At 38.3% G+C, this 22,318-nt stretch overlaps 1 protein-coding gene across 1 annotated transcript in view; it reads right to left on the bottom strand.

The window, feature by feature from the left end:
• Window positions 1–678: 678 nt before the first annotated feature.
• SPRYD7 (SPRY domain containing 7) overlaps window positions 679–22,318 on the bottom strand; it is a 71,843-nt gene continuing 50,203 nt past the window's right edge. Inside the window, exon 5 of the mRNA XM_004376568.2 lies at window positions 679–3,740. Within this exon, the coding sequence (XP_004376625.1) occupies window positions 3,643–3,740 (98 nt within the window). The 3' untranslated portion in view covers window positions 679–3,642. The remainder of the gene's footprint in view (window positions 3,741–22,318) is intronic.

The following is a 22,318-nucleotide window of genomic DNA, read 5'->3' as shown; positions in this document are numbered from 1 at the left end:
CTGATTATTCATAAAAATTTCATTGTTTCACATATTTAACATTGCATATCTCTCACAATGTTTAAATCATTGAAATAATAGCACAGTAAATAAATCATTAGTTTTCGGTCTGAGCATGCAAAGTGTGGACAAATGGATTTTTGCAATACATAGAATTAAGACAGTGGACACTGTCTCTTTCACCAGGAACAAATGCAGGTCTTTGTGTGATAAAACTTAAGAACATTATATGCCCATCTATAGCTATACTTACTATTATTAAACATTTAAGCGGTGGGCTTATACTGTACTGATATCATTTTATTTGCCTCATGAAAGATTTTACTTTTAAATTTCTCCTATTTCAATGTAATTTTTAAAATAGACTTTATTTTTTAGAACAATTTTAGATTTACAGAAAACACAGTACATAGAGTTCACATACACCCCACACTCCGTTTCCTCTATGATTAACATCTTACATGGTACATTTGTTACAGTTAACGTACCAATACTGATATTAATTAAACCAAAGTCAAGCCAGTTACTGTCAAGCTGATTCCAACTCATGGGGACCCCATGTGTTTTAGAGTAGAACTGTGCTCTACAGGGTTTTTAATGGTGGATTTTCAGAAGTAGACTGCCAGGCCTTTCTTCCAAGGCATCTCTGGATGGACTTGAACTGCCAATCTTCTACTTAGTAGCGGAGTGCTTAACCGTTTGTACCACCCAGGAACCCCATGATTAACTAAAGTCCACAGTTATTCAGATTTCTTTAGATTTTACCTAATGTCTTTTTCTGTTTCAGGATCTCATTCAGGACACCAAAATTACATCTACTTGTCATATCTCTTTAAACTCCTCTTGGCTGTGAAAGTTCCTCAGACTTTCTTTGCTTTTGATGAAGTAGACAGTTTGAGGAGTACTAGTGAAGTGCTTTATAAGAATTTTGTAGTGCAATTTGTCTGATGTTTTTCTCATGATTAGACTGGGGTTATGGGTTTTGAGGAGGAAGACCAGTCACGGTAATTTTCTTAAGTGGATTAGATACCTACAGGTTAAAAAAATCTAGACTTCATCAAATTGTTGCCATTAATATAACTTATGTATCATTTTTAGTACTAGGTCTGAATCTGATTATCAGAGACAGAAAAGATAGTCTTGAGGAATGGAACATGAGGATTTTAAGGTTGGCTTTTAAAAATAAAGCAGTGGATAATATTATAAAGACAAAAAATAGTTATTTTAATTCACTTTCCTAAGCATGTTCTTATAAATTAAAATTACTATGACATAAAATCAGACAAAATGCACAAATACAGTGAAACCTGTGAGAGCTGGAAATCGACAGGATTGCCTTGTTTTTTCCTTGAGTTTTTTTCTCTGACAGGTTTCTGCCTTACACAGGTTCTGGCTTTCACAGGTTTTACTGAAATACATAGCTAGTTCAACTCCATACATCTTCAGAGGAAAATCTGGGATTTATGTAAATAAATACATTACTCAAGTATATCTCTGTTTTCAAAGCACATTGTCACTTTTTTTGCCTACCAAATAAACAATAAATAAACATTGTGCTGGATTCTCTACCCTTTGGGTCAAAAATAGCCAGTCTTAAATCCCTAGAAAAGTTACACTAGGCTATAATTAGGTAAAATGTTCTCTCCTTTTTAAGCAGTGGTTCTCAAACTTTAGTGTGCATCAGAATCACCTGAAGGGCGTGTTCAAACATAGGCTGCTGCTTTTACCTAAAACACAATAATAATAATAAGCACATAGAAAAGAAAAGAAAAGAAAAGAAAAAGCTAGCCACAGATTGCGAAAATACTAGTAATAATGTATATATGACAAAAACTTTTATCCAGAATAATAAAAAGACAATCCAATTAAAATGGACAAAAACTTGAACACTTTATGAAAGAAGGTATATAAATGGCTAATAAGCACTTGAAAAGTTACTCAACATATTAGTCATTAGAGAAATGCAAAGGGAAATGACCATAATATACCACTTCATAGCCACTAGGAAAAAAAAAAAAACAAATACAAGCTGCTGGGTCCTAACCCCAGGAGTTTCTGATTCAGTAGGTTTCTGTGGGGCCTGAGAATTTCCATTTCTAGTAAGTTGCTAGGTGATACTGATGCTCCTGGTCTAAGGACCAACTATGAAAACCACTGCTTTACAGTCAACAAGAAAGCTACATTATCAAGGGCATACAATGATTAAGGAGCCCTGGTGGCGCAACAGGTAAGAGTTCGGCTGCTAACCAAAAGGTCAGCAGTTTGAATCCACCAGCCACACCTTGGAAATCCTAGGGTGTGGTTCTACTCTGTCCTATAGGATCACTATGAGTCAGAATCGACTCACAGCAATGTTTTTTTTTCTTTTTTTTAAAATGGTGATTAAGGTGTTTTACATACATTACCTTATTTATTAACTAGTATAGAATCCTACCAAGTAAGTATGGTTACTCCTTTTTAAATAAGGAATCTGGGTCTCACCGGGACTGAGGAACTCACCTGAGGAGACGATGGGATTAGGTAGCAAAACTACAATTCAGAGCACCTTCTGATTTCAACACCCATGTTTTTCTAGCACACCATACTGCTTCTTATTGATAAAAGTGTGGCACTTATGCCTCCCTGGCATGCTTATCTGAAAAGAGAGACTACCTAAAGATGTGGACAGTGCTTACTTCAGGTTAGCAGAGTGTTAACGGAAAGACAGTGATTCTTACAAAAAACTGGGCAAAGGTACAGGGTCGTGGAGAACACTCACTTCTCTCTGAATTTCTGAAATAACCAAAGGTGAAATGGATTTACTGTATAACTAACAAAAAAGGATGAACATGTGTTTAATATACTTATTATCTCTTAATTACTATTTTATTATTCATTACAGAAAAACACACATTTAAGTAAAATAGTCCATAAAAGAATACTCTCATTTAAATTTAAGCTTAAAGCTCCATCATACTGTTCTGTGTGCCAGTGTACACTACATCGCTAATCAATTAGTACCTACTCTGGTACTGAAGTAACACCGCATGATGGTCTTCAACACAATGCTCTGACAATTCCTAGAACACATTATTTCCTTTCACACAGCAAATTAAAACAATGACATTATACAAATAAAATAGGCAATTTAAATTTTAAGAAAAGTGGTAGATTTTACAGTAAATAGATTGCCAAAAAATGAAGTTGCTAATAATTTAATTTCTGTCACTCTTTGTTATATTGTATATAAAACAGGACACAGAGACACAAGATTACTGGACTATAGATTTAACACAGTTGTGAGGTCTAAGCTTCAGAGAGACAAAAAAAAAAAAAAACCCCTCAACTCTACATCTCTAAGAAAGATTCCCTTTCAAACCTCTCTCTCTATATTTCCATTTAATACTGTTAATTAAACCTATAATGTTAAATTTATTTAAATAAGAATTAAATAAACTGCCCTAAATGCTGATTTTTATATCACAAAACACAAGTATTTTAAATCACAAATTTCTTGTGGTATACTGAATGCACTGGTTCATTAGACAACATTAACAAGCATATTTTTAAGAATATATTTTCATCTATAGCTCAGGTAAAGCTTTATTAAATGGTAAACACTTTAAATAGTGCAGAAATACAAGTTTCAAAAAACAAATACACTCAGAAGATCTGCTGTTCAAATAGTATTTTTTCAAAACCAGGTGGAGGAGTATGATAAAATTCACTGAACTGGCAATCCAAAATTGCACTGTCATCAACTAGAAAATAGAAAAAAGAAAGAAATTAGAAGTAAAGAACTTAATGTGAATGAATACATAATTATAAAATAAACTGTTTCCCTAATACCGTAATACTAACAAGCAAAAACAATAAACACATCTGTTTTCAGGATACAAAACAATCCTATTACATAAAATAGCTGCAACAAAAAACAATCTATCACAAATACTAGAAGAATATACATCAAAATATTATTGTTATTATTTTGGTGGAAAGGAATTTTATTAGGAAGACTTACAAACGATGTGGTCCCTGGCGGCCAAAGGACCAGAGCATATCTCCGCAACCAGCAATGGAGGGTAGGGGGTGGGGTGGAGGTTTTATAGTGGTCAAGGACAAAAGTAGCTATAAGCCAGGGAGTTACATAAGACTGCCTCAGTAAGGTCACATAACCGGGGCTTCGAAAACAGCAGTGAACTAACAGAAACAGCAGTGAACTAACAGCATGAGGGCAGCCATGTTTGACCTTGCAAAGCCTGTTTTTCCCTTCACTGAATAATAGTTCATTCTGTTGATAGTGCCACATTTTATGTATCTACTCATCAGTTGATGGACATTTGGGTCGTTTTCACTTTTGGTCTATTATCAAGAATGCGGCTAGGAACATTTGTATGTAAGTTTTTGTGTGGACATACGTTTTCACTTCTCTTGGGTATATATCTAGAAGTGGAATTGCTGGGCTGCATGGTAACCATATGTTTAATCATTTGAGGAAATGCCAGACTGTTTTCCAAAGTGGCTGCACCTTTTTTTTGTTGTGATAAAATTCACCATTTAAACTGCTATAAAGTGTGCAATTCAGTGGCATTTAGTACATTCACACTGTTGTGCCACCATCACCTTTATTTAGTTGTAGAACATTTCCATCACCCCAAGAGGAAACTTTGTACCCTTTAAGCAGTCACTCCCCACTCCCTTTCTCCCTCCCCTGGCAACCACTAATATGCTTTCTGTCTGCATGGATTTGCCCATTCTGGATATTTCATATAAATGGAATCATGCAATATGTGGCCTTTTATGTCTGGCTTCTTTCACTTCTACTCTGACACACACAGAGTTGCCATGAGTCAGAACTGAGTTGACTGCAACTGATTTTTCTTTTAGTTAGCATACTGTTTTCAAGGTTTATCTGTGTTGTAGCATGTATCATAACTTGATTTCTTTCTACGGCTGAATAATATTCCATTGCATGCATAGACCACATTTTGTCTATCCATTCATCTCTTGGAGCCCTGGTGGCACAATGGTTAGGCGCGCTTGGTCACTAACCAAAAGACTGGCAGTTTGAATACACCAGCTGCTCCTTGGAAACTCTATGGGGCAGTTCTCTGTCCTATAGGGTGGCTATGAGTCAGAATCGACCTGAAGGCAATGACAGGTTTGTTTTTGGTTATTCATCTCTTGGTGGGCATCTGGATTGTTTCCACCTTTTGGCTATTACGAATAGTGCTGCTATGAGCATTTGTATACAAGTTCTTGTTTGAACACTTCTTTTTAATTCTTTTGGGTATATATCCAGGAATGGAATTGCTGGGTCATATGGTATTTCTATGTTTAGCTTTCTGAGGAACCATCAAACTTTCACATAGCTGTGTACCATTTTATATTCCCGTCCACAATTTCTGAGGGTTCCAATTTCTCCACATCCTTGCTTACAACATTTGTTATTTTACACTTTTAAAAATTATTATTATAAGCCTCCTAGTGGGTGTGAAGTGGTATCTCATTGTGGTTTTGATTTGCATTTCTAATGACTAATGAGGTTTAGCATCTTTTCATGTGCTTGTTACCCATTGCCATCTAGTCGATTCTGACTCGTAGTGACCCTAAAGGACAGAGTAAAACTGCCCCACAGGGTTTCCAAGGAGCGCCTGATGGATTTGAACCACCAATCTTTTGGTTAGCAGCCATAGCTCTTAACTACTACGCCACCAGTGTTTCCATGTGCTTGTTAGCCATTTGTATATCTTCTTTGGAAAAATGCCTATTCAAGGTCTTTGCTCATTTTTTAATGGATTGTTGGCCTTTTCATTGTTAAGTTGTGGAAGTTCTTTATATATTCCAGATACAAGTCCTTTATCAAATATATGACATATATATTTTCTCCCATTGTGTGGGTTGTCTTTTCACTCTCTGATAGTGTCCTTTGATGAGCAAAGGCTTTTAATCTTTTGCTGACCTGCCTCCCTGCTGTCCACTTCCCACTTCTGAAAATTAGTCACACCTGGTCCCCTTTGTTCTGAGGCAGCCATATCTGGGCACCCCTAGTCACAGGCTCCCCCCTGTGCATAGGAAGCTGCAGAGGAGGGGTCAGGCTGGGGCAGGAAGGGAAGAAGCAGATCCTGTGTTCCTGAAAAATGCAGAGTGGAAACGCCAGGACAGAACCCAAGGCTCCTACCTCCCTGCCAGGTTTTCCGCCATTTCATGTCCAAAGACCCATTGCTGTTGAGTCAATTTTGACTCATAGTGACCCTACGGGACAGAGCAGAACTCCTCCATAGGGTTTCCAAGGCTATCATCTTTACAGAAGCAGACTGCCACATCGTTCTCCCGCGGAGTGGCTGGTGGGTTTGAACTGCCAACCTTTTGGTCAGCAGCCAAGCGGCCAACCATTGCACCACCAGGCTCCTTCAACTTCACCTATGCTTCTCTTTTTAGGCACAAATTCCTAGTCAAAAGGACAAATCTTGACTTTGGGAATATCAAAAAGGCTGGTGTCCTCACTTCCCAAGGCCCTTCCTCTTTTTGACTTTCCTTATCTAACCAGCTGTCCCTTTTCCTGCCCCACCTGAGTCTGCCCACCTGTTCTAGTCCATCTACCTGCCCTGTAGGCATTCAAGAACTTGATTGAGGCATTCAATGGGGGAGAAAAGGCAAGACGATGAGCGTGCCTTTTAAAGGTGTTCATTCACCATTCTGACGTTTGACAAATGTCGTCAGGGTAGAAGTGGATCGACTTCCAGTGCCGTTTGGTAGGAGCAGCTTCCTTCTGAGTGTGCATCTGCACGAAGGTGCCTCCCAGGTGTGGGTCTCCGTCCATGTCCAAATCTTGTACATGGATTAAACGTGGACTTGTTGTTAGTTGTTGTCATTGTGACTCCACATGTGCAGAGAACTGCTCCACAGGGTTTTCCAGGCTGTGATCTTTCAGAAGCAGATCTGTCTTCCCAGGCGCTTCTGGGTACATTCAAACTGCTAACCTTTCGACTAATAGTTCAGCGCTTAACCATTTGTAGCACCCAGAGACTCCAAGGATATAAATTGATTGTTCCCAGTTCTGGAGGCTAGAAGTCAGAAATCAGGGTGTCAGCCTTGTTGATTCCTTCTGAGGCTCTGAGGGAGAATCTGTTTCAGTCTGGTAACAGGTGGTGATCCTTGGCATTTCTTGGCTTGTGGATCACTCCAGTCTCTGCCTCTGTCATCTTATGGCCGTTTTCCCTCTGTGTGTGTGTCTCTGTCTCTTCTCTTTCATAAGGGCACCAGCCATATTGGATAAGGACCCACCCTTACATCAAAATATTAATAATTATCCTTAGATAGTGTGTGTCAAAGATAAAAGTTAATAACAGGTATCTTACTTTGATTTTGGGGTTTTCTTACCCACAAAACCAAATAGGCACTGAAAAGAAATTCCTGACCAAAATTAATCCTGCTACTGGCTTTTCCTTCATCCAAAGTTGCTAATCTTTTCTTTCCTTCTGGAAGCCAGACTTACTAACTTTGAATTTCAAAAGTTATGGCTGGGTAAAAGGCCAGAGACCATTTTGTGACCTGATATCAATTGATCTTAGTAAATGGGGGAGGGCAGGGTTCAATCAATCATGTTAAGATTAGCCAATGGTTAATCTTCTAAATTTCTCTTCTCTTTATAAGCCTCATTGTACCTAGTTTCTTCCAGCTGTTTCCTTTTTCTGGAATCAGAATGGTCTTCCTATATGCATACAGAATAACTGCTGAGAATAAACCTTACATTCCAATTTGAGTTTTGATTAATTATAACATGTGACTATGGGTAATTTAAATTTTCTTCTTACTTCCCTATCCGTATTTTCTATAATTAAGATGTATTACTTTCAAAAATGTTTTATTTTGAAAAAATTACAGATTCACAGGAAGTTGCAAAAATAGTAGAGTCTCGTGTATCGTTCATCCAGCTTCCCCCAATGGTAACATCTTCCATAGCTATTGTATAACAAAACCAAGAAACTGCCATTGGTACAATCTGTTATACAAACCACAGGCTTTATTCAGACTTCACCAGCTTTTATGTACTCTCATTTGCGTGTATGTGTATGTTTCAGGCAATTTCATCCCCTATATAGATTTGTATAGCCACCAGCCCAATCAAGACACAGAACTACTCTATTCCCACCAAGAAAATCCTTTATAGTGGTACCTACCCTACCTTCCCCATCTGTCCCTATCCTCTGGCAACCTCTAATTTGTTCCCCATCTCTATAATTCTGTTATTTTGAGAATGTTATATAAACGGAAGCAAACAGTATGTAACCTTTTGAGACTAGCTTTTTTCCCTCAGCATAATGCCCTTGAGAGCTAGTCAAGACTTTTTATTGCTGAGTAATATTCTATGGAATGTTGTTTAATCATTTGCCCATTGGAGGACATTTGAGTTATTTCTAGTTTTGGGCTATTACAATAAATCTGCTATGAACGATCATGTACAGGTTTATATTTTCAAGCCTCTGGGATAAATGCCCAAGAGTGTGATTGTTGGGTCATATAGTATGTTTAATTGGATTAAGTGATTTTTTTCCACTGGTGAGGTTTAAGGGTTCCTTATAATTCTAGATATAAGTCCTTTGTTAAATGTGTAATTTGCAAATTATTTTCTTCCAGTCTGTAGCCTGTTCATCCTGTTAACAGGGTCTTTCATAGAGCAAGTTTTTACTTTTAGTAAGTCCAACTTATTAATTTTTTCTTTTATGGATTGTGCTTTTGGTGTTATGTCTAAGAACTCTTTCCTAGCCTTGGGTTCTGAAGATTTTCTCCTTATTATTCTAAGTTTTATAGTCTTACATTTTACATGTAAGTCTATGATCCATTTTGAATTACTGTATTTTTACGCAAATAATGCACACCTTCTATGTTTGCCAACCGAGCCCTCCCCGCCCCCCACAAAAATACTTTGCAGGAGGAAGGCGCCATTAGCAAACAAACATAGAAGGCATGTGTTATTTGCATAAAAATAGGGTAATTTTTGTAAAAGGTCTGAAGTTTAGTCAAGGTTCACTTTTTTTTGCCCAGGGATATGCAGTTGTTCTAGCATCATTTGTTGAAAAGACTATCCTTCCTCCACTGAATTGCTTTTGCATCTTTGTCAAAAACCACTTAGGCATATTTGTGAGTCTATTTTCTGGGATCTCTATTCTGTTCCATTGATCTATGTGTTTATATCCCTCTGCCAATACTACATTGTTATTATTGCTATATAAACCAAAAAAAACAAAGAAAAAAAAACCAAATTGTTGTCATTGGGTTGATTCTGACTCATAGCAACTTGATAGGACAGAGTATAACTGACCCATAGGGTTTCCAAGGAGTGGCTGGTGGATTCGGACTGCCAAACTTTTGGTTAGCAGCTGAGCTCTTAACCACTGTGCCACCAGGGCTCTATTGCTATATAGTAGGTCTTAAAATTGGGTAGAGTGATTCTTCCCACTTTATCCCTCTTTTTCAAAGTTATTTTGGCTATTCTAGGTCCTTTGCCTTACCATATAAATTTCAGAAAAAGCTTTGTAAGATTTCAAATAGTAAAATCTATTGAGCTGGGTTTTATATTCTATCCCCTCCTCTAAAATAAATCCTGATAGAAGTGCTATATATGCTGAGATGGTCATTTTACCAAAATGTTCTTCCTTCTGTTCTCGACCAGATACAGCCCAAATCCACCTCATCTAATCTAGGGTAGTCCAGTGAGGAATTTTCAGATGAGAATGGCATTGGAGCCATATCATGAACGATAGATTGCATATAATGAGTAATATATTTGTGAATATTGCAAAGACTCGAGAGGTATGAAGGAGTTCAGTATATTTGAAAAAAAGAAGTGATTAGTGTGACGTGGTTAGAACAGAGGAGTTTGATTAAAATGGGAGTTTGTGTGCTATACTAGTTTGAAATTTATCCTAAAGTGATGAAGAGCCACTAAGGATTTTTACATAAGGGAGTAGAAGAACCGACCTGTGTTTTGGAAAGCTGACTCAAGCTGATGTATAGGCAACGGCCTAGAAATGCATGCGTTTGGAATCAGAAAACAGTTACAAGGCTAACAAAACAGTTCAGCTGGTATTTAAAGACCTAAACTACAGCAGTGGCAGTAAGAATGGGTACCAGTGGCCAGAATTAAGAAATATTTAAAAGAAATAATAAATAGGGCTTGGAAATTTGGGGAGCAAAGTAGGCAAAAAGGAGAATGACTAAGAAGTTTCTAGCATAAACAATGAATGAATGAATGAATGGAAAGTGATATCATTAACAGACATATATACGCAGCAAAGCAGCTCTGAGGAAAATTATGAATTGGTATGGATTTTTTGAGTTTGAGGAGTCTATAGTCAACTAGCTGATGAGGTATAACAGGCAGTTGGAAATATGGAATCTGGGCACAGGACAGAGATATTATTAACTAGAGTTTTTATATTTATATTTGATGAAAGATATATGGAGCCCTGGAGGCACAGTGTTTAAGAGCTTGGCTGCTAACCAAAAGGTCAGCAGTTCAAATCCACCAGCAACTCCTTGGAAACCCTATGGGGCAGCTCTACTCTGTCCCTATAGGGTCGCTACGAGTCGGAATTGACTTGACGGCAATCGGTTTGGTTTTTATTTTGTCTGAAAGATATATAAGTAGTAGTTGAAGCTGTGAATAGGAAGGATTGGGGAATACCTACATTTAAAGCATTTAAGGCAAAGGCAGACAAGCCAGGAAAGGTGACTGGGAAGGAATGGTTGGGGAGTAAGGATGCAAGAAAGTAATGTAGCAGAAGTTAAGGAAGAATGAACTTTCAGGAAGGTGGCAGTGGTCACCAGTAGCTATAGAAAAGTCACAAATGGTGAGGATTAAATGTAACTACTGCCCTACAGTTTCTTTTCAATTTTATTGTGCTTTAGGTGAAAGTTAAAAGTGAAAATTAGTTTCTCATTCAAAAAATTTATACACTAATTGTTTTATGACATTAGTTGCAATCCTCAAAATGTGACAGCACTTTCCCCTTGTCCACCCTGGGTTCCACACATCCATTGGTCCGGTTTTCCTGTCCCTTCCTGCCTTTTCATCTTGCTTTTGGGCAGAAGTTGCCCATTTGGTTTCGTACATTTGATTGAACTAAGCACACTCCTCATGTGTGTTACTGTTTGTTTCATAGGCCCAAGTAATCTTTCCCTGAAAAGTGGGCTTCGGGAGTGGTTATCAGGGTGTCTGGGGACCACCATAGTCTCTGAGGCTCCTCCAGTCTGTGTCAGACCAGTAAGTCTTGTCTTTTTCTGTGAATTTGAATTTTGTCCTACATTTTTTCTCCCTCTCTGTCTGGGACCCTCTATTGTGATCCCTGTCATAGCAGTCGATGGTGGTAGCCAGGCACCATCGGGTTCTTCTCGGCTAAGGCTGGTAGAGGCCGTGGCTCATGTGGTTGTTTAGTCCTCTGAGCTACCACTTTCCTCCGGTCTTTGGTTTTCTACATTCTCCTTTGTTCCAGATGTCATGGGACAAATACATGTATCTTACATGGCCACGCGCAAGCTTTTAAGACCCCAGACGCTACTCACCAAAGCAGGATGTAGAATGCTTTCTTTATGAACTCTGTTACACCAATAGACATACATGTCTCTTGAGACAATGGTCCCCGGCCCTCAGCCCCAGTAACTCAGTCCCTCAAAGTGTTTGGATGTGTCTAGGAAGCTTCTATGACTTTGCCTTGGTCAAGATGTGCTGACCTCCCCTATATTGTGTGCTGCCTTTACCATCACCAAAGTTGACACTTGTCTACTATCTAGTTAGTGATTTCCCCTCCACATCCTTCCCCTCCCTCATAACCATCAGTTTGTTTTTTTCTCTGTGTAAACCTTTTCTTGAGTTTTTATATAATAGTTGCATACAATATTTGTCCTTTTGTGATTGACTTATTTCTCTCAGCATAATGCCCTCCAGATTCATCTATGTTGTGAGATCTTTCACGGATTCATCATTGCTCTTTATCATTGTGTAGTATTCCACTGTGTTTATGTACTATAATTTGTTCATCCATTCATCTGTTGATGGGCACTCAGGCTGTTTCCATCTTTTTGCCATTGTGAATAATGCTGCAATGAACGTGAGTGTGTATATGTCTATTCGTGTGACGGCTCTTATTTTTCTAGGATATATTCCCAGGTGTGGGGTCACTGGATCATATGGTATTTCTATTTCTAGCTTAGTGGATGGACCATTTTACACTCCCACCACCAGTACATAAGAGGTCCAGTCTCCCCATAACCTCTTCAGCATTATTTTGTTTTCTTTTTTTTTTGATTAGTGAGATGGTGTCCCATTGTAGTTCTGATTTGCGTTTCTCTAATGGCTAGTGATCCAAGCATTTATTCATTGCCTGTTAGCTGCCTGAATGTCTTCTTTGGTGAAGTGTCTGTTCATATTCTTTGCCCATTTTTTCAATGGATTATTTGTCTTTTTCTTGTTGAGCTGTTGAAGTATTTTGTAGATTTTAGCGATTAGATCCTTGTTGGATATGTCAGAACCAAAAAAATTTTTCCCAGTCAGTAGGTTCTCTTTTTACTTTTTTGGTGAAGTCTTTTGACGACCATAAGTTTAATTTTTAGGCGCTCCTAGTTATCAAGTTTATCTTCTGGTGTTTCTGCATTGTTAGAGAGGGTTTGTATTGTATTTATGCCATGTATTAGGGCCCCTTATGTTGTCCCTATTTTTTCTTCCACGATCTTTATCGTTTTAGGTTTTATATTTAGGTCTTTGATCCATTCTGAGTTAGTTTTTGTGTATGGTGTGAGGTATTGATCCTGTTTCATTTTTTTTTTACAGATGGCCATCCAGTTATGCCAGCACCACTTGTTAAAGAGACTGTATTTTCCCCATTTAATGGATTTTGGGCCTTTGTCAAATATCAGCTGCCCGTGGATGGATAGATTTACGTCTGGGTTTTTAATTCAATTCCATTGGTCTATGTGTCTGCTCTTGTACCAGTACCAGGTTGTTTTGACTACCATGGCTTTGTAGTAGATTCTAAGATCAGGCAGTGTGAGGCCTCCCACTTTGTTTTTCTTCAATAATACTTTACTTATCTGGGGCCTCTTGCCTGTCCATATAAAGTTGGTGATTTGTTTCTTCATCTTGTTAAAGAATGTTGTTAGAATTTGGATTGGGATTGCATTGTACTTGCAGATTTCTGTGGGTATTATTGACATTTTCACAATGTTAAATCTTTCTATCCATAATCATGGTATGCTTTTCCATTTATGTAGGTCTCTTTTTTTTTTTGCAGTAGTATTTTGCAGTTTTCTTTGTATAGGTCTTTTATGTCCCTGTTTAAATTTATTCCTAAGTATTTTCTATTTGGGGGGACTATTGTAAATGATATTGATTTCCTGATTTTCTTTTCGATGTTCTCTTTGTTGGTATAGAGGAATCCAACTGATTTTTGTATGTTAATCTTGTATCCTGCTACTCTGCTGAAATCTTCTATTAATTCTTGTAGATTCTTTGGGATTTTCTATGTATAGGATCGTATCATCTGTGAATAGGGATAGTTTTACCTCTTCCTTACCAATCCGGATGCCCTTTATTTCTTTCTCTTGACTTACTGCTTTTGTTAGGACTTCCAGCATGATGTGCAATATGAGTGGTGATAATAGGCATTCCTATCTGGTTCCCATTCTCAAGGGGAATGCTTTCAGTCTCTCTCCATTGAGAATAATGCTAGCTGTTGGTTTCATATAAATGTCCTTTATCATGTCGAGGAGTTTCTCTTGTATTCCTGTTTTGCTCAGAGTTTTTAACAGGAATGGGTGTCAGACTTTGTTAAATGTCTTTCTGCATAGATTGAGATGATCATGTGATCCTTTTGTTTACGTGGTGGATTACATTGATTGATTTTCTAATACTGAATCATCCTTGCATACCTGGTATGAATCCCTCTTGGTTATGATTTTTTTTTTTAATGTGTTGTATTAAATTCTATTGGCTACAATTTTGTTGAGAATTTTCATGTTTATATTCATGAGGGATTTGGTCTGTAGTTTTTTTTTGTGGTGTCGTTGCCTGGCTTTGGTATCAGTGTTATGCTGGCTTTATAGAATGAATTCGGGAGTATTCTTTCCTTTTCTATGCTCTGAAATAGTTTGAGTAGTATTGGGGTGAGCTCTTCTCTGAAAGTTTGGCAGAACTCTCCAGCGAAGCCATCGAGGCCTGGCTTTTTGTTGTTGTTGTTGAGATTTTTTTAGATTATTTCTTCAATCTCTTCTTTTGTTATGAATCTGTTTAGATGTTCTACCTAAGAGTGTATTAGTTTAGGTAGGTAGTGTGTTTGTAGAAATTTGTCCATTTCCTCTAGGTTTTCAAATTTGTTGGAATACAATTGTTCATGGTATTCTGTTGTGATCCCTTTCATGTCATTTGATTCTGTTGTGATATTATGCATCTCATTTCTTATTCGGGTTACTTGCTTCCTCTCCTGTTTTCCTTTTGTCAAACTGACAAATGATTTGTCAATTTTGTTGATCTTTTCCAAGAACCAACTTCTGGTCTTGTTGATTCTTTCTATTGTTTTTCTGTTCCCTGTTTCATTTATTTCTGCTCTAATCTTTATTATTCCCTTTCATCTTGTGACTATGGGCTTCTTTTGCTGTTCTCTATTTGTTCAAGTTGTAGGGTTAATATTTCAGTTTTGGCTCTTTTTTATTTTTTGATGTGTGCGTTTATTGCTATAAATTGAACTCTCAGCACTGCTTTTGCTGTGTCCCAAAGGTTTTGGTAAGATGTGTTTCCATTCTCATTTGATTCTATGAATTTTTTTTATTCCATCCTTGACTTCTTCTATTTCCCATTGGCTTTTAAGCATGTTGTTCAGTTTCTATGTATTGGATTTTTTTTCCTTGCTCTTCTTGTTATTCTTCCATTCATCTGTCAAGTTTGTCATACTGTGGGGGCTTGCATGTTGCTAAATGATGCTGGAAGCTATGCCACCAGTATTCAAATACCAGCAGGGTCACCCATGGCAGACAGGTTTCAGCTGAGCTTCCAGACTAAGACAGACTAGGAAGAAGGACCTGGTGGTCTACTTCTGAAAAGAATTAGCCAGTGAAAATCTTATGAACAGGAGTGGAAGACTGCCTGATACAGTGCCGGAAGATGAGCCCCCCCAGGTTGGAAGGTACTTAAAAGATGACTGGGGAAGAGCTGCCTCCTCAAAGTAGACCAACCTACCGACCGACCATTGCCATCGAGTCGATTCTGACTTATAGCAACCTTATAGGGCAGAGAACTGCCCCATAGGGTTTCCAAGGACTGGCTGGTGGATTCAAACTGCTGACCTTTTGGTTAGCAGCCAAATGCTTAACCACTGCACTGCCAGGGCTCTGCTCCAAGTAGAGTTGACCTTAATGACATGGCTAGAGTCAAGCTTTCGGGACCTTCATTTGCTGATGTGGTATGACTCAAAATGAGAAGAAACGGCTACAAACATCCATTAATAATAGGGACATGGAACGTACGAAGTATGAATCTAGGAAAATTGGAAATCATCAAAAATGAAATGGAACGTATAAACATTGATATCCTAGGCCTTAGTGAGCTGAAATCGACTGGTATTGGCCATTCTGAATCAGACAATCAGATGGTCTACTATGACAGGAATGACAAATTGAAGAGGAATGGAGTTGCATTCATCGTCAAAAAGAACATTTCAAGATCTATCCTGAAGTACAATGCTATCAGTGATAGGATAATATCCATATGCCTACAAGGAAGACCAGTTAATATGACTATTATTCAAATTTACACACCAACCACTAATGGCAAAGATGAAGAAATTAAAGATTTTTACCAACTTCTGCAGTCTGAAATTGATCGAACATGCAATCAGGATACATTGATAATTACTGGTGACTAGAATGGGAAAGTTGGAAACAAAGAAGAATGATCGGTAGTTGGAAAATATGGCCTTAGTGATAGATACAATGCCAGAGATCACATAATAGAATTTCGCAAGACCAACGACTTCTTCATTGCAAATACCTTTTTTCAACAACATAAACGATGTCTATACACTTGCACCTTGCTGGATGGAATACAAAGGAATCAAATTGACTACATCTGTGGAGACAATGGAAAAGCTCAATATCATCAGTCAGAACAAGGCCAGGGGCTGACTGCAGAACAGACCATCAATTGCTCACATGCAAGTTCAAGCTGAAGCTGAAGAAAGTTAAAACAAATCCATGAGAGCCAAAGTATGACCTTGAATATATCCCACCTGAATTTAGAGACCATCTCAAGGATAGATTTGACACACTGAACACTAATGACCCAAGACCAGACAAGTTGTGGAATGACATCAGGGACATCATACATGAAGAAAGTAAGAGGTCATTAAAAAGACAGGAAAAAGACCAAAATGGATGTTAGAAGAAACTTTGAAACTTGCTCTTGAATGTCAAGTAGCTAAAGAAAATGGAAGAAATGATGAAGTAAAAGAGCTGAACAGAAAATTTCAAAGGGTGGCTGGAGAAGACAAAGTAAAGTATTATAATGAAATGTGCAAAGACCTGGAGCTAGAAAAGTAAAAGGGAAGAACACGCTTGGCCATTTTTCAAGCTGAAAGAACTGAAGAAAAAATTCAAGTCTCAAATTGCAATAGTGAAGGATTCTACAGGGAAAATATTAAACGACACAAGAAGCATCAAAAGAGGACGGAAAGAATACACAGTCACTGTACCAAAAATAATTGGTCAAAGTTCAATCATTTCAGGAGGTAGCATGAATCAAGAACCGATGGTACTGAAGGAAGAAGTCCAAGCTGTGCTGAAGACATTGGTAAAAACAAGGCTCCAGGAATTGACGGAATACCAATTGAGATGTTTCAACAAAAGGATGCAGCACTGAAAGTGCCCCCTCGTCTATGACAAGAAATTGGGAAGACAGCTACCTGGCCAACCAACTGGAAGAGATCCATATTTATGCCTATTTCAAAGAAAGGTGATCCAACGAATGTGGAAATTATCAAACAATATCATTAATATCACATTCAAGTAAAATTTTGTTGAAGATTATTCAAAAGTGGTTGAAACGGTACATCAACAGGGAACTGCCAGAAATTCACGCTGGATTCAGTAGAGGACGTGGAATGAGGGATATCATTGCTGATGTAAGATGGATCCTGGCTGAAAGCAGGGAATACCAGAAAGATGTTTACCTGTTTTTGACTACAGCAAGGCATTCAACTGTGTGGATCATAACAAATTATGGATAACATTTCGAAGAATGAGAATTCCAGAATGCTTAATTGTGCTTATGAGGAGCCTGTACATACATCAAGAGGCAGTCGCTTGAACAGAACAAGGGGATACTGTTTGGTTTAAAGTCAGGAAAAGTGTGTGTCAGGGCTGTGTCCTTTCACCATACTTATTCAATCTGTATGCTGAGCAAATAATCCCAGAAGCTGGACTATATGAAGAAGAACGGGGCATCAGGATTGGAGAAAGACTCATCGACAACCTGTGTTATGCAGATGATGCAACTCTGCTTGCTGAAAGTGAAGAGGACTTGAAGCACTTACTGATGAATATCAAAGACTACAGCCTTCAGTACGGATTACGCCTCAGTATAAAGAAAACAAAAATCCTCACAACTGGACCAATAAGCAACATCATGAGAAAAGACTGAGGTCATCAAAGATTTCATTTTACTTGGATCCACAATCAACACCCATGGAAGCAGCAGTTAAAAAAATCAAACAACACAGTGCAATGGGCAAATATGTTGCTAAAGACCTCTTTAAGGTGTTAAAAAGCAAAGATGTCGCTTTGAGGACTAAGGTACACCTGACCCAAGCCATGGTGTTTTAAATTGCCTCATGTGCAGGTGAAAGCTGGATAATGAATAGGGAAAACTGAAGAAGAATTGATGCCTTTGAGTTGTAGTGTTGGTGAAGAATATTGAATATATCACGGACTGCCAAAAGAATGAACAAATCTGTCTTGGAAGAAGTACAGCCTGAATGCTTCTTAGAAAGGAGGATGACGAGACTTTGTCTCATATACTTTGGATATGTTATCAGGGCGGATGGTTCCCTGGAGAAGGACATCATGCTTGGTAAAGTGGAGGGTCAGCAAAAAAGAGGAAGACCCTCAATGAGATGGACGGACACAGTGGCTGCAACAATGGGCTCAAGCATAACAACGGTCATGAGGATGGTGCGGGACTGGGCAGTGTTTCATTCTGTTGTACGCAGGGTCACTATGAGTTGGAACCAACTCTATGGCACCTAGCAACAACATTCTTGTTATTGATTTCTACTTTTAAGATATTGCAATCAGAGAACATGCTTTGTATTATTTTGATGTTTTGGATTTTTTTAAGGCTTGCTTTGTGATGTAACATTTGGTCTATTCTGGAGAATGTTCCATGTGCGTTGGAAAAGAATGTATACTTTGCTGCTGTTGGGGGGAGTATTCTCATATGTCTATGGGGTCGAATTGGTTGATTGTGGTATTTAGATCTTCTGTATCTTTATGGAGTTTCTTTCTAGATGTTCTATCCTTCACCATAAGTACTGTGTTGAAATCTCCTATGATTACTGTGGAACTGTCTATTTATCTTTTCAACGCCGTTAGAGTTTGTTTTATGTATTTTGGATCCCTGTCATTGAGAGTGTATATATTTATTATGGTTTTGTCCTCCTGGCATAGTGACCCTTTAATTATTATATAGTGTCCTTCCTTATCCTTCACACTGGATTTTGCTTTAAAGTCTATTTTATCAGAGATTAATATTGCTACTCCTGGTCTTTTTTGGTTATTGTTTACTTGATACGTTTTTTTTCCATCCTTTGAGTTTTAGTTTGTTTATGTCTGTGTGTCTCAGGTGTGTCTCTTGTAGACAGCATATAGATGGATTGTGTTTTTTCACCCATTCCGCCACTCTCAGTCTCTTTACTGGTACATTTTAGCCATTTACATTCAGTGCAATTATTGACAGGTATGAGTTTACTGATGTCATTCTGTTGAACTTTTTTTTGTGGTGTTGACAGTTTCTTAGTTTCACTTAATTTTCTGTGCTGAGTTCTTTTGTTTATGAATTTTCATTTGTTATTTTTGATTTTGAGGTTACTGACTCTTTATGTTTTTCTTCTTTTTTATTTCGATGGGTAGGCTTGTTAGCTTCCCCTACAGTTTCTTAAAGAATCAAACATAAAACTACCATATATGACCCAGCAATTCCACTCTAGGTCCAACAGAAATGAAAACATATGTCCATAAAAAGACCTGCATGCAAATGTTCATAGCAACATTATTCACAATACCAAAAACCAGAATTAATCTAGATGTCTATCACCCGATGAATGGATAGACAAAATGTGGTGTATTTATATAGTGGAATATTATTCAATCATAAAAAAGGAAGAAACTACTAACACATGGATGAACCTCAAAAACATCATGCCTAGTGACAGTAGTTAGACACAAAAGGTCACATATTGTATGATTCCATTGATACGAAATGTTCAGAAAAGATAAATTTATACAGACAGAAAGTAGATTAGTGATATCTTGGCACTAGGGATAGGAAAGGGATGAAGTGTAAATGTGCATGAGGGAGCCTACTGGAGGAATAAAAATGTTTTAAAACTGATTCATGGTGATGGCTGCACCACTCTGTGAGATTATGAAAAAGCACTGAATTGTACACTTAAAATAAGTAAATTTTGATGTGTACAATATACTCTAATTAAGACTTTTTTTAAGTAACTACTGCCCTAAATTGGCCTAGATTCAACTCAATCCCCAAAAAAATCCCAGTTTTTTTTTTTAGAAACTGACAAGCAGCTTCTGAAATTCATATGTAAATACAAAGGTCCTCGAATAGACAAAACAACTTTGAGAAAGAACAAAGTTGGGGGACTAAAACTACCAGATTTCAAGAGTTTTTATAAAGCAAGAGCATTCAAAACAGTACAGTACTGGCATCAAGACAGACAAATAGATCAAGGGGACAGAAGAGAGTCCAGAAATAGGTCCACACATATACAGACAGTTGATTTTCAACAAAGTTTCAAAGGCACAAAGGCAATTCAGTGGAGAAAGGAGTCTTTTCAGCAAGTGACACTGGGACAATTAGATATCCATTTGTAAAAAAGTAAAGTTGGTACGTACCTTACACTCATGTACAAAAATTAACTAAAAATAGAACACAGACCTAAATGTAAAACCCCAAACTACAAAACTCCTAGAAGAAAACACATGGGAAAAATCTTTGTGATCATGGGTGTTTTAGTTATCTAGTGCTGCCATAACAGAAATACCACAAGTGGCTAGCTTTAAAAAACAAAAATTTATTTTCTCACAGTTCAGGAGGCTAGAAGTCCGAACTCAGGGTGCCAGCTCTAGGGGGAAGCTTTCTCTCTCAGCTCTGGAGGAAGGTCCTCATCTCTTCTGAGCTTCTGCTCCTGGGCGATCTTCAATGTGGCTTGGTAGCTCTCTTCCCCCATCTTTGCTTCCATCCTTTCTTGTTTAATTTCATTCATATCTCAAAAGAGATTGATTTAAGACACACCCTGCACTAATCCTGTCTCATTAACATAAAAAATACAAACCATTCCCAAATGGGATTATAACCACAGGCCTAGAGGTTAGGATTTATAACACATATTTTTGGGGGACACAATTCAATTCATAACATTTCACCCTTTGGCACCCGAAAATTTACGTCCTTCCCACATGCAAAACACATTCATTCACCCGTTATATCATCGCAAAAGTCTTAAATCCAAGTCCAGAATCTCATCCTCTGAATCATCTAAAACAAATATGGGTGAGACATGAGGCATATTGCATCCTCGGGTAAAATTCCTCTACAGCTGTGAACCTGTGAAATCTAGAATACAAGTCTTCTCTTTTCAAAGTACAATGGTGGAACACGCACAAAGTAGACATTTCCATTACAAATGGGAGAAATTGGAGGAAAAGAAGGGATAACAGACACCAGGCAAGTCCAAAACCCAGCAGAACAATTTATATTAGCTCTCAAGACTTGAAAATAATTGTCTGTTTTTTGGGACCATCTGGGCAACGACCCTGCCATCCAGACTCTGGGTGCTGGCCATACCTTCTGGATTCTGGGTGGAGGCCCCTTGGTCCTGGGCTTCAGCTCTGCCTTCCAGGTCCACTGGGATGGCAACTCTGCTCCCTCCACTTTGGGCAGCCCCATTTTCCTATTCTATCTGAGTGGTGACCCCAAACCCTTGGCCCTGACAGGCCCCGTTCTTCTGCCCCTTGGGGATGGGAGCCCTGTCCCCTCAGCTTTGGGTGGCAACCTCATCACACCTTAACAGCAGCCCCACAGTCCAGAATCGAGTTGGCAAAGATCCAACTCTTTGAAAACTAGGAGGCTGTGGCTCCACAGGCTTTGAAACCGAGAAGGTCCTGCTTCCCTGCTCCTTCCAACCGTTCTGCTGATCTCCGAGCTGCTCTAGGAATGGTTCTTTTCTTTTCTTGGAGGACAAGAGATGTAACTCCTTTGGCCTGTTTCCTGCCTGTATAAACTAAGAGGCAGACAGTTTTCTTTCCTTTCGTCCTGTCTCTGACCTCATCAGTCTAAGCTGATGGGTTTTCTGCTGGGGTAGTTGGTTAGATCCATTAGTCACAAGCTTAATTTCTTTAACAAAAGATTGTGTCGCCACGTCCTTGTTGAAAATTCTAGGACACGTCTGTAGTTTGTACAACAGAATTTTCCAAATCTTTAAGTTCTGTTTTCATTTTGCACAGTTCACTTTTAAGTCCATCTCTTTCCTCTCGCATTTTCGACAAGCAGTAAGGAGAAACCACACAGCCCCTTTAAGATCCTGCTTAGAAATCTCATCAGCCAGATACCCAACTTCATCACTTACAAGTTCTACCTTCCACCAAACATTTGAATATAATTCAGACAAGTGCTTTGCCCAGTGAATAAAAGCATCGCCCTTCCTCCACTGTCCAGTAACATGTTCATCATTTTCTTTTAAAGCCTAATCAGAAGCACATTTAATGTCACATTTCCAGCAACACTGTGTTGCTGGTGCCATATGTATTCTCTAAGACCATAGATACTTTTTCTACAGCTCTCCTCACTTCCATCTGAGCCCTCACCAGAACTGCCTTTGACATCCATCATTCTACCAATAGTCTCTTAAAGGCAATCTAGGCTTTTACTATCAGGCACCTTAAAACTCTTCCAGCCTCTACCCATTACCCAATTCCAAAACCAGTTCCACATTTTAGGTATTTGTTAGAGCAGCACTCCCACTTCTTGGTACCAAATTCTGTCTTAGTTATCTAG

This window comes from Trichechus manatus, unplaced genomic scaffold, assembly GCF_000243295.1.
Source record: "Trichechus manatus latirostris isolate Lorelei unplaced genomic scaffold, TriManLat1.0 scaffold00044, whole genome shotgun sequence".
NCBI lineage: Eukaryota > Metazoa > Chordata > Mammalia > Sirenia > Trichechidae > Trichechus > Trichechus manatus.
Note: the sequence above shows the minus strand (reverse complement) of the source record. Positions and strands in the feature narration are given on the sequence as shown.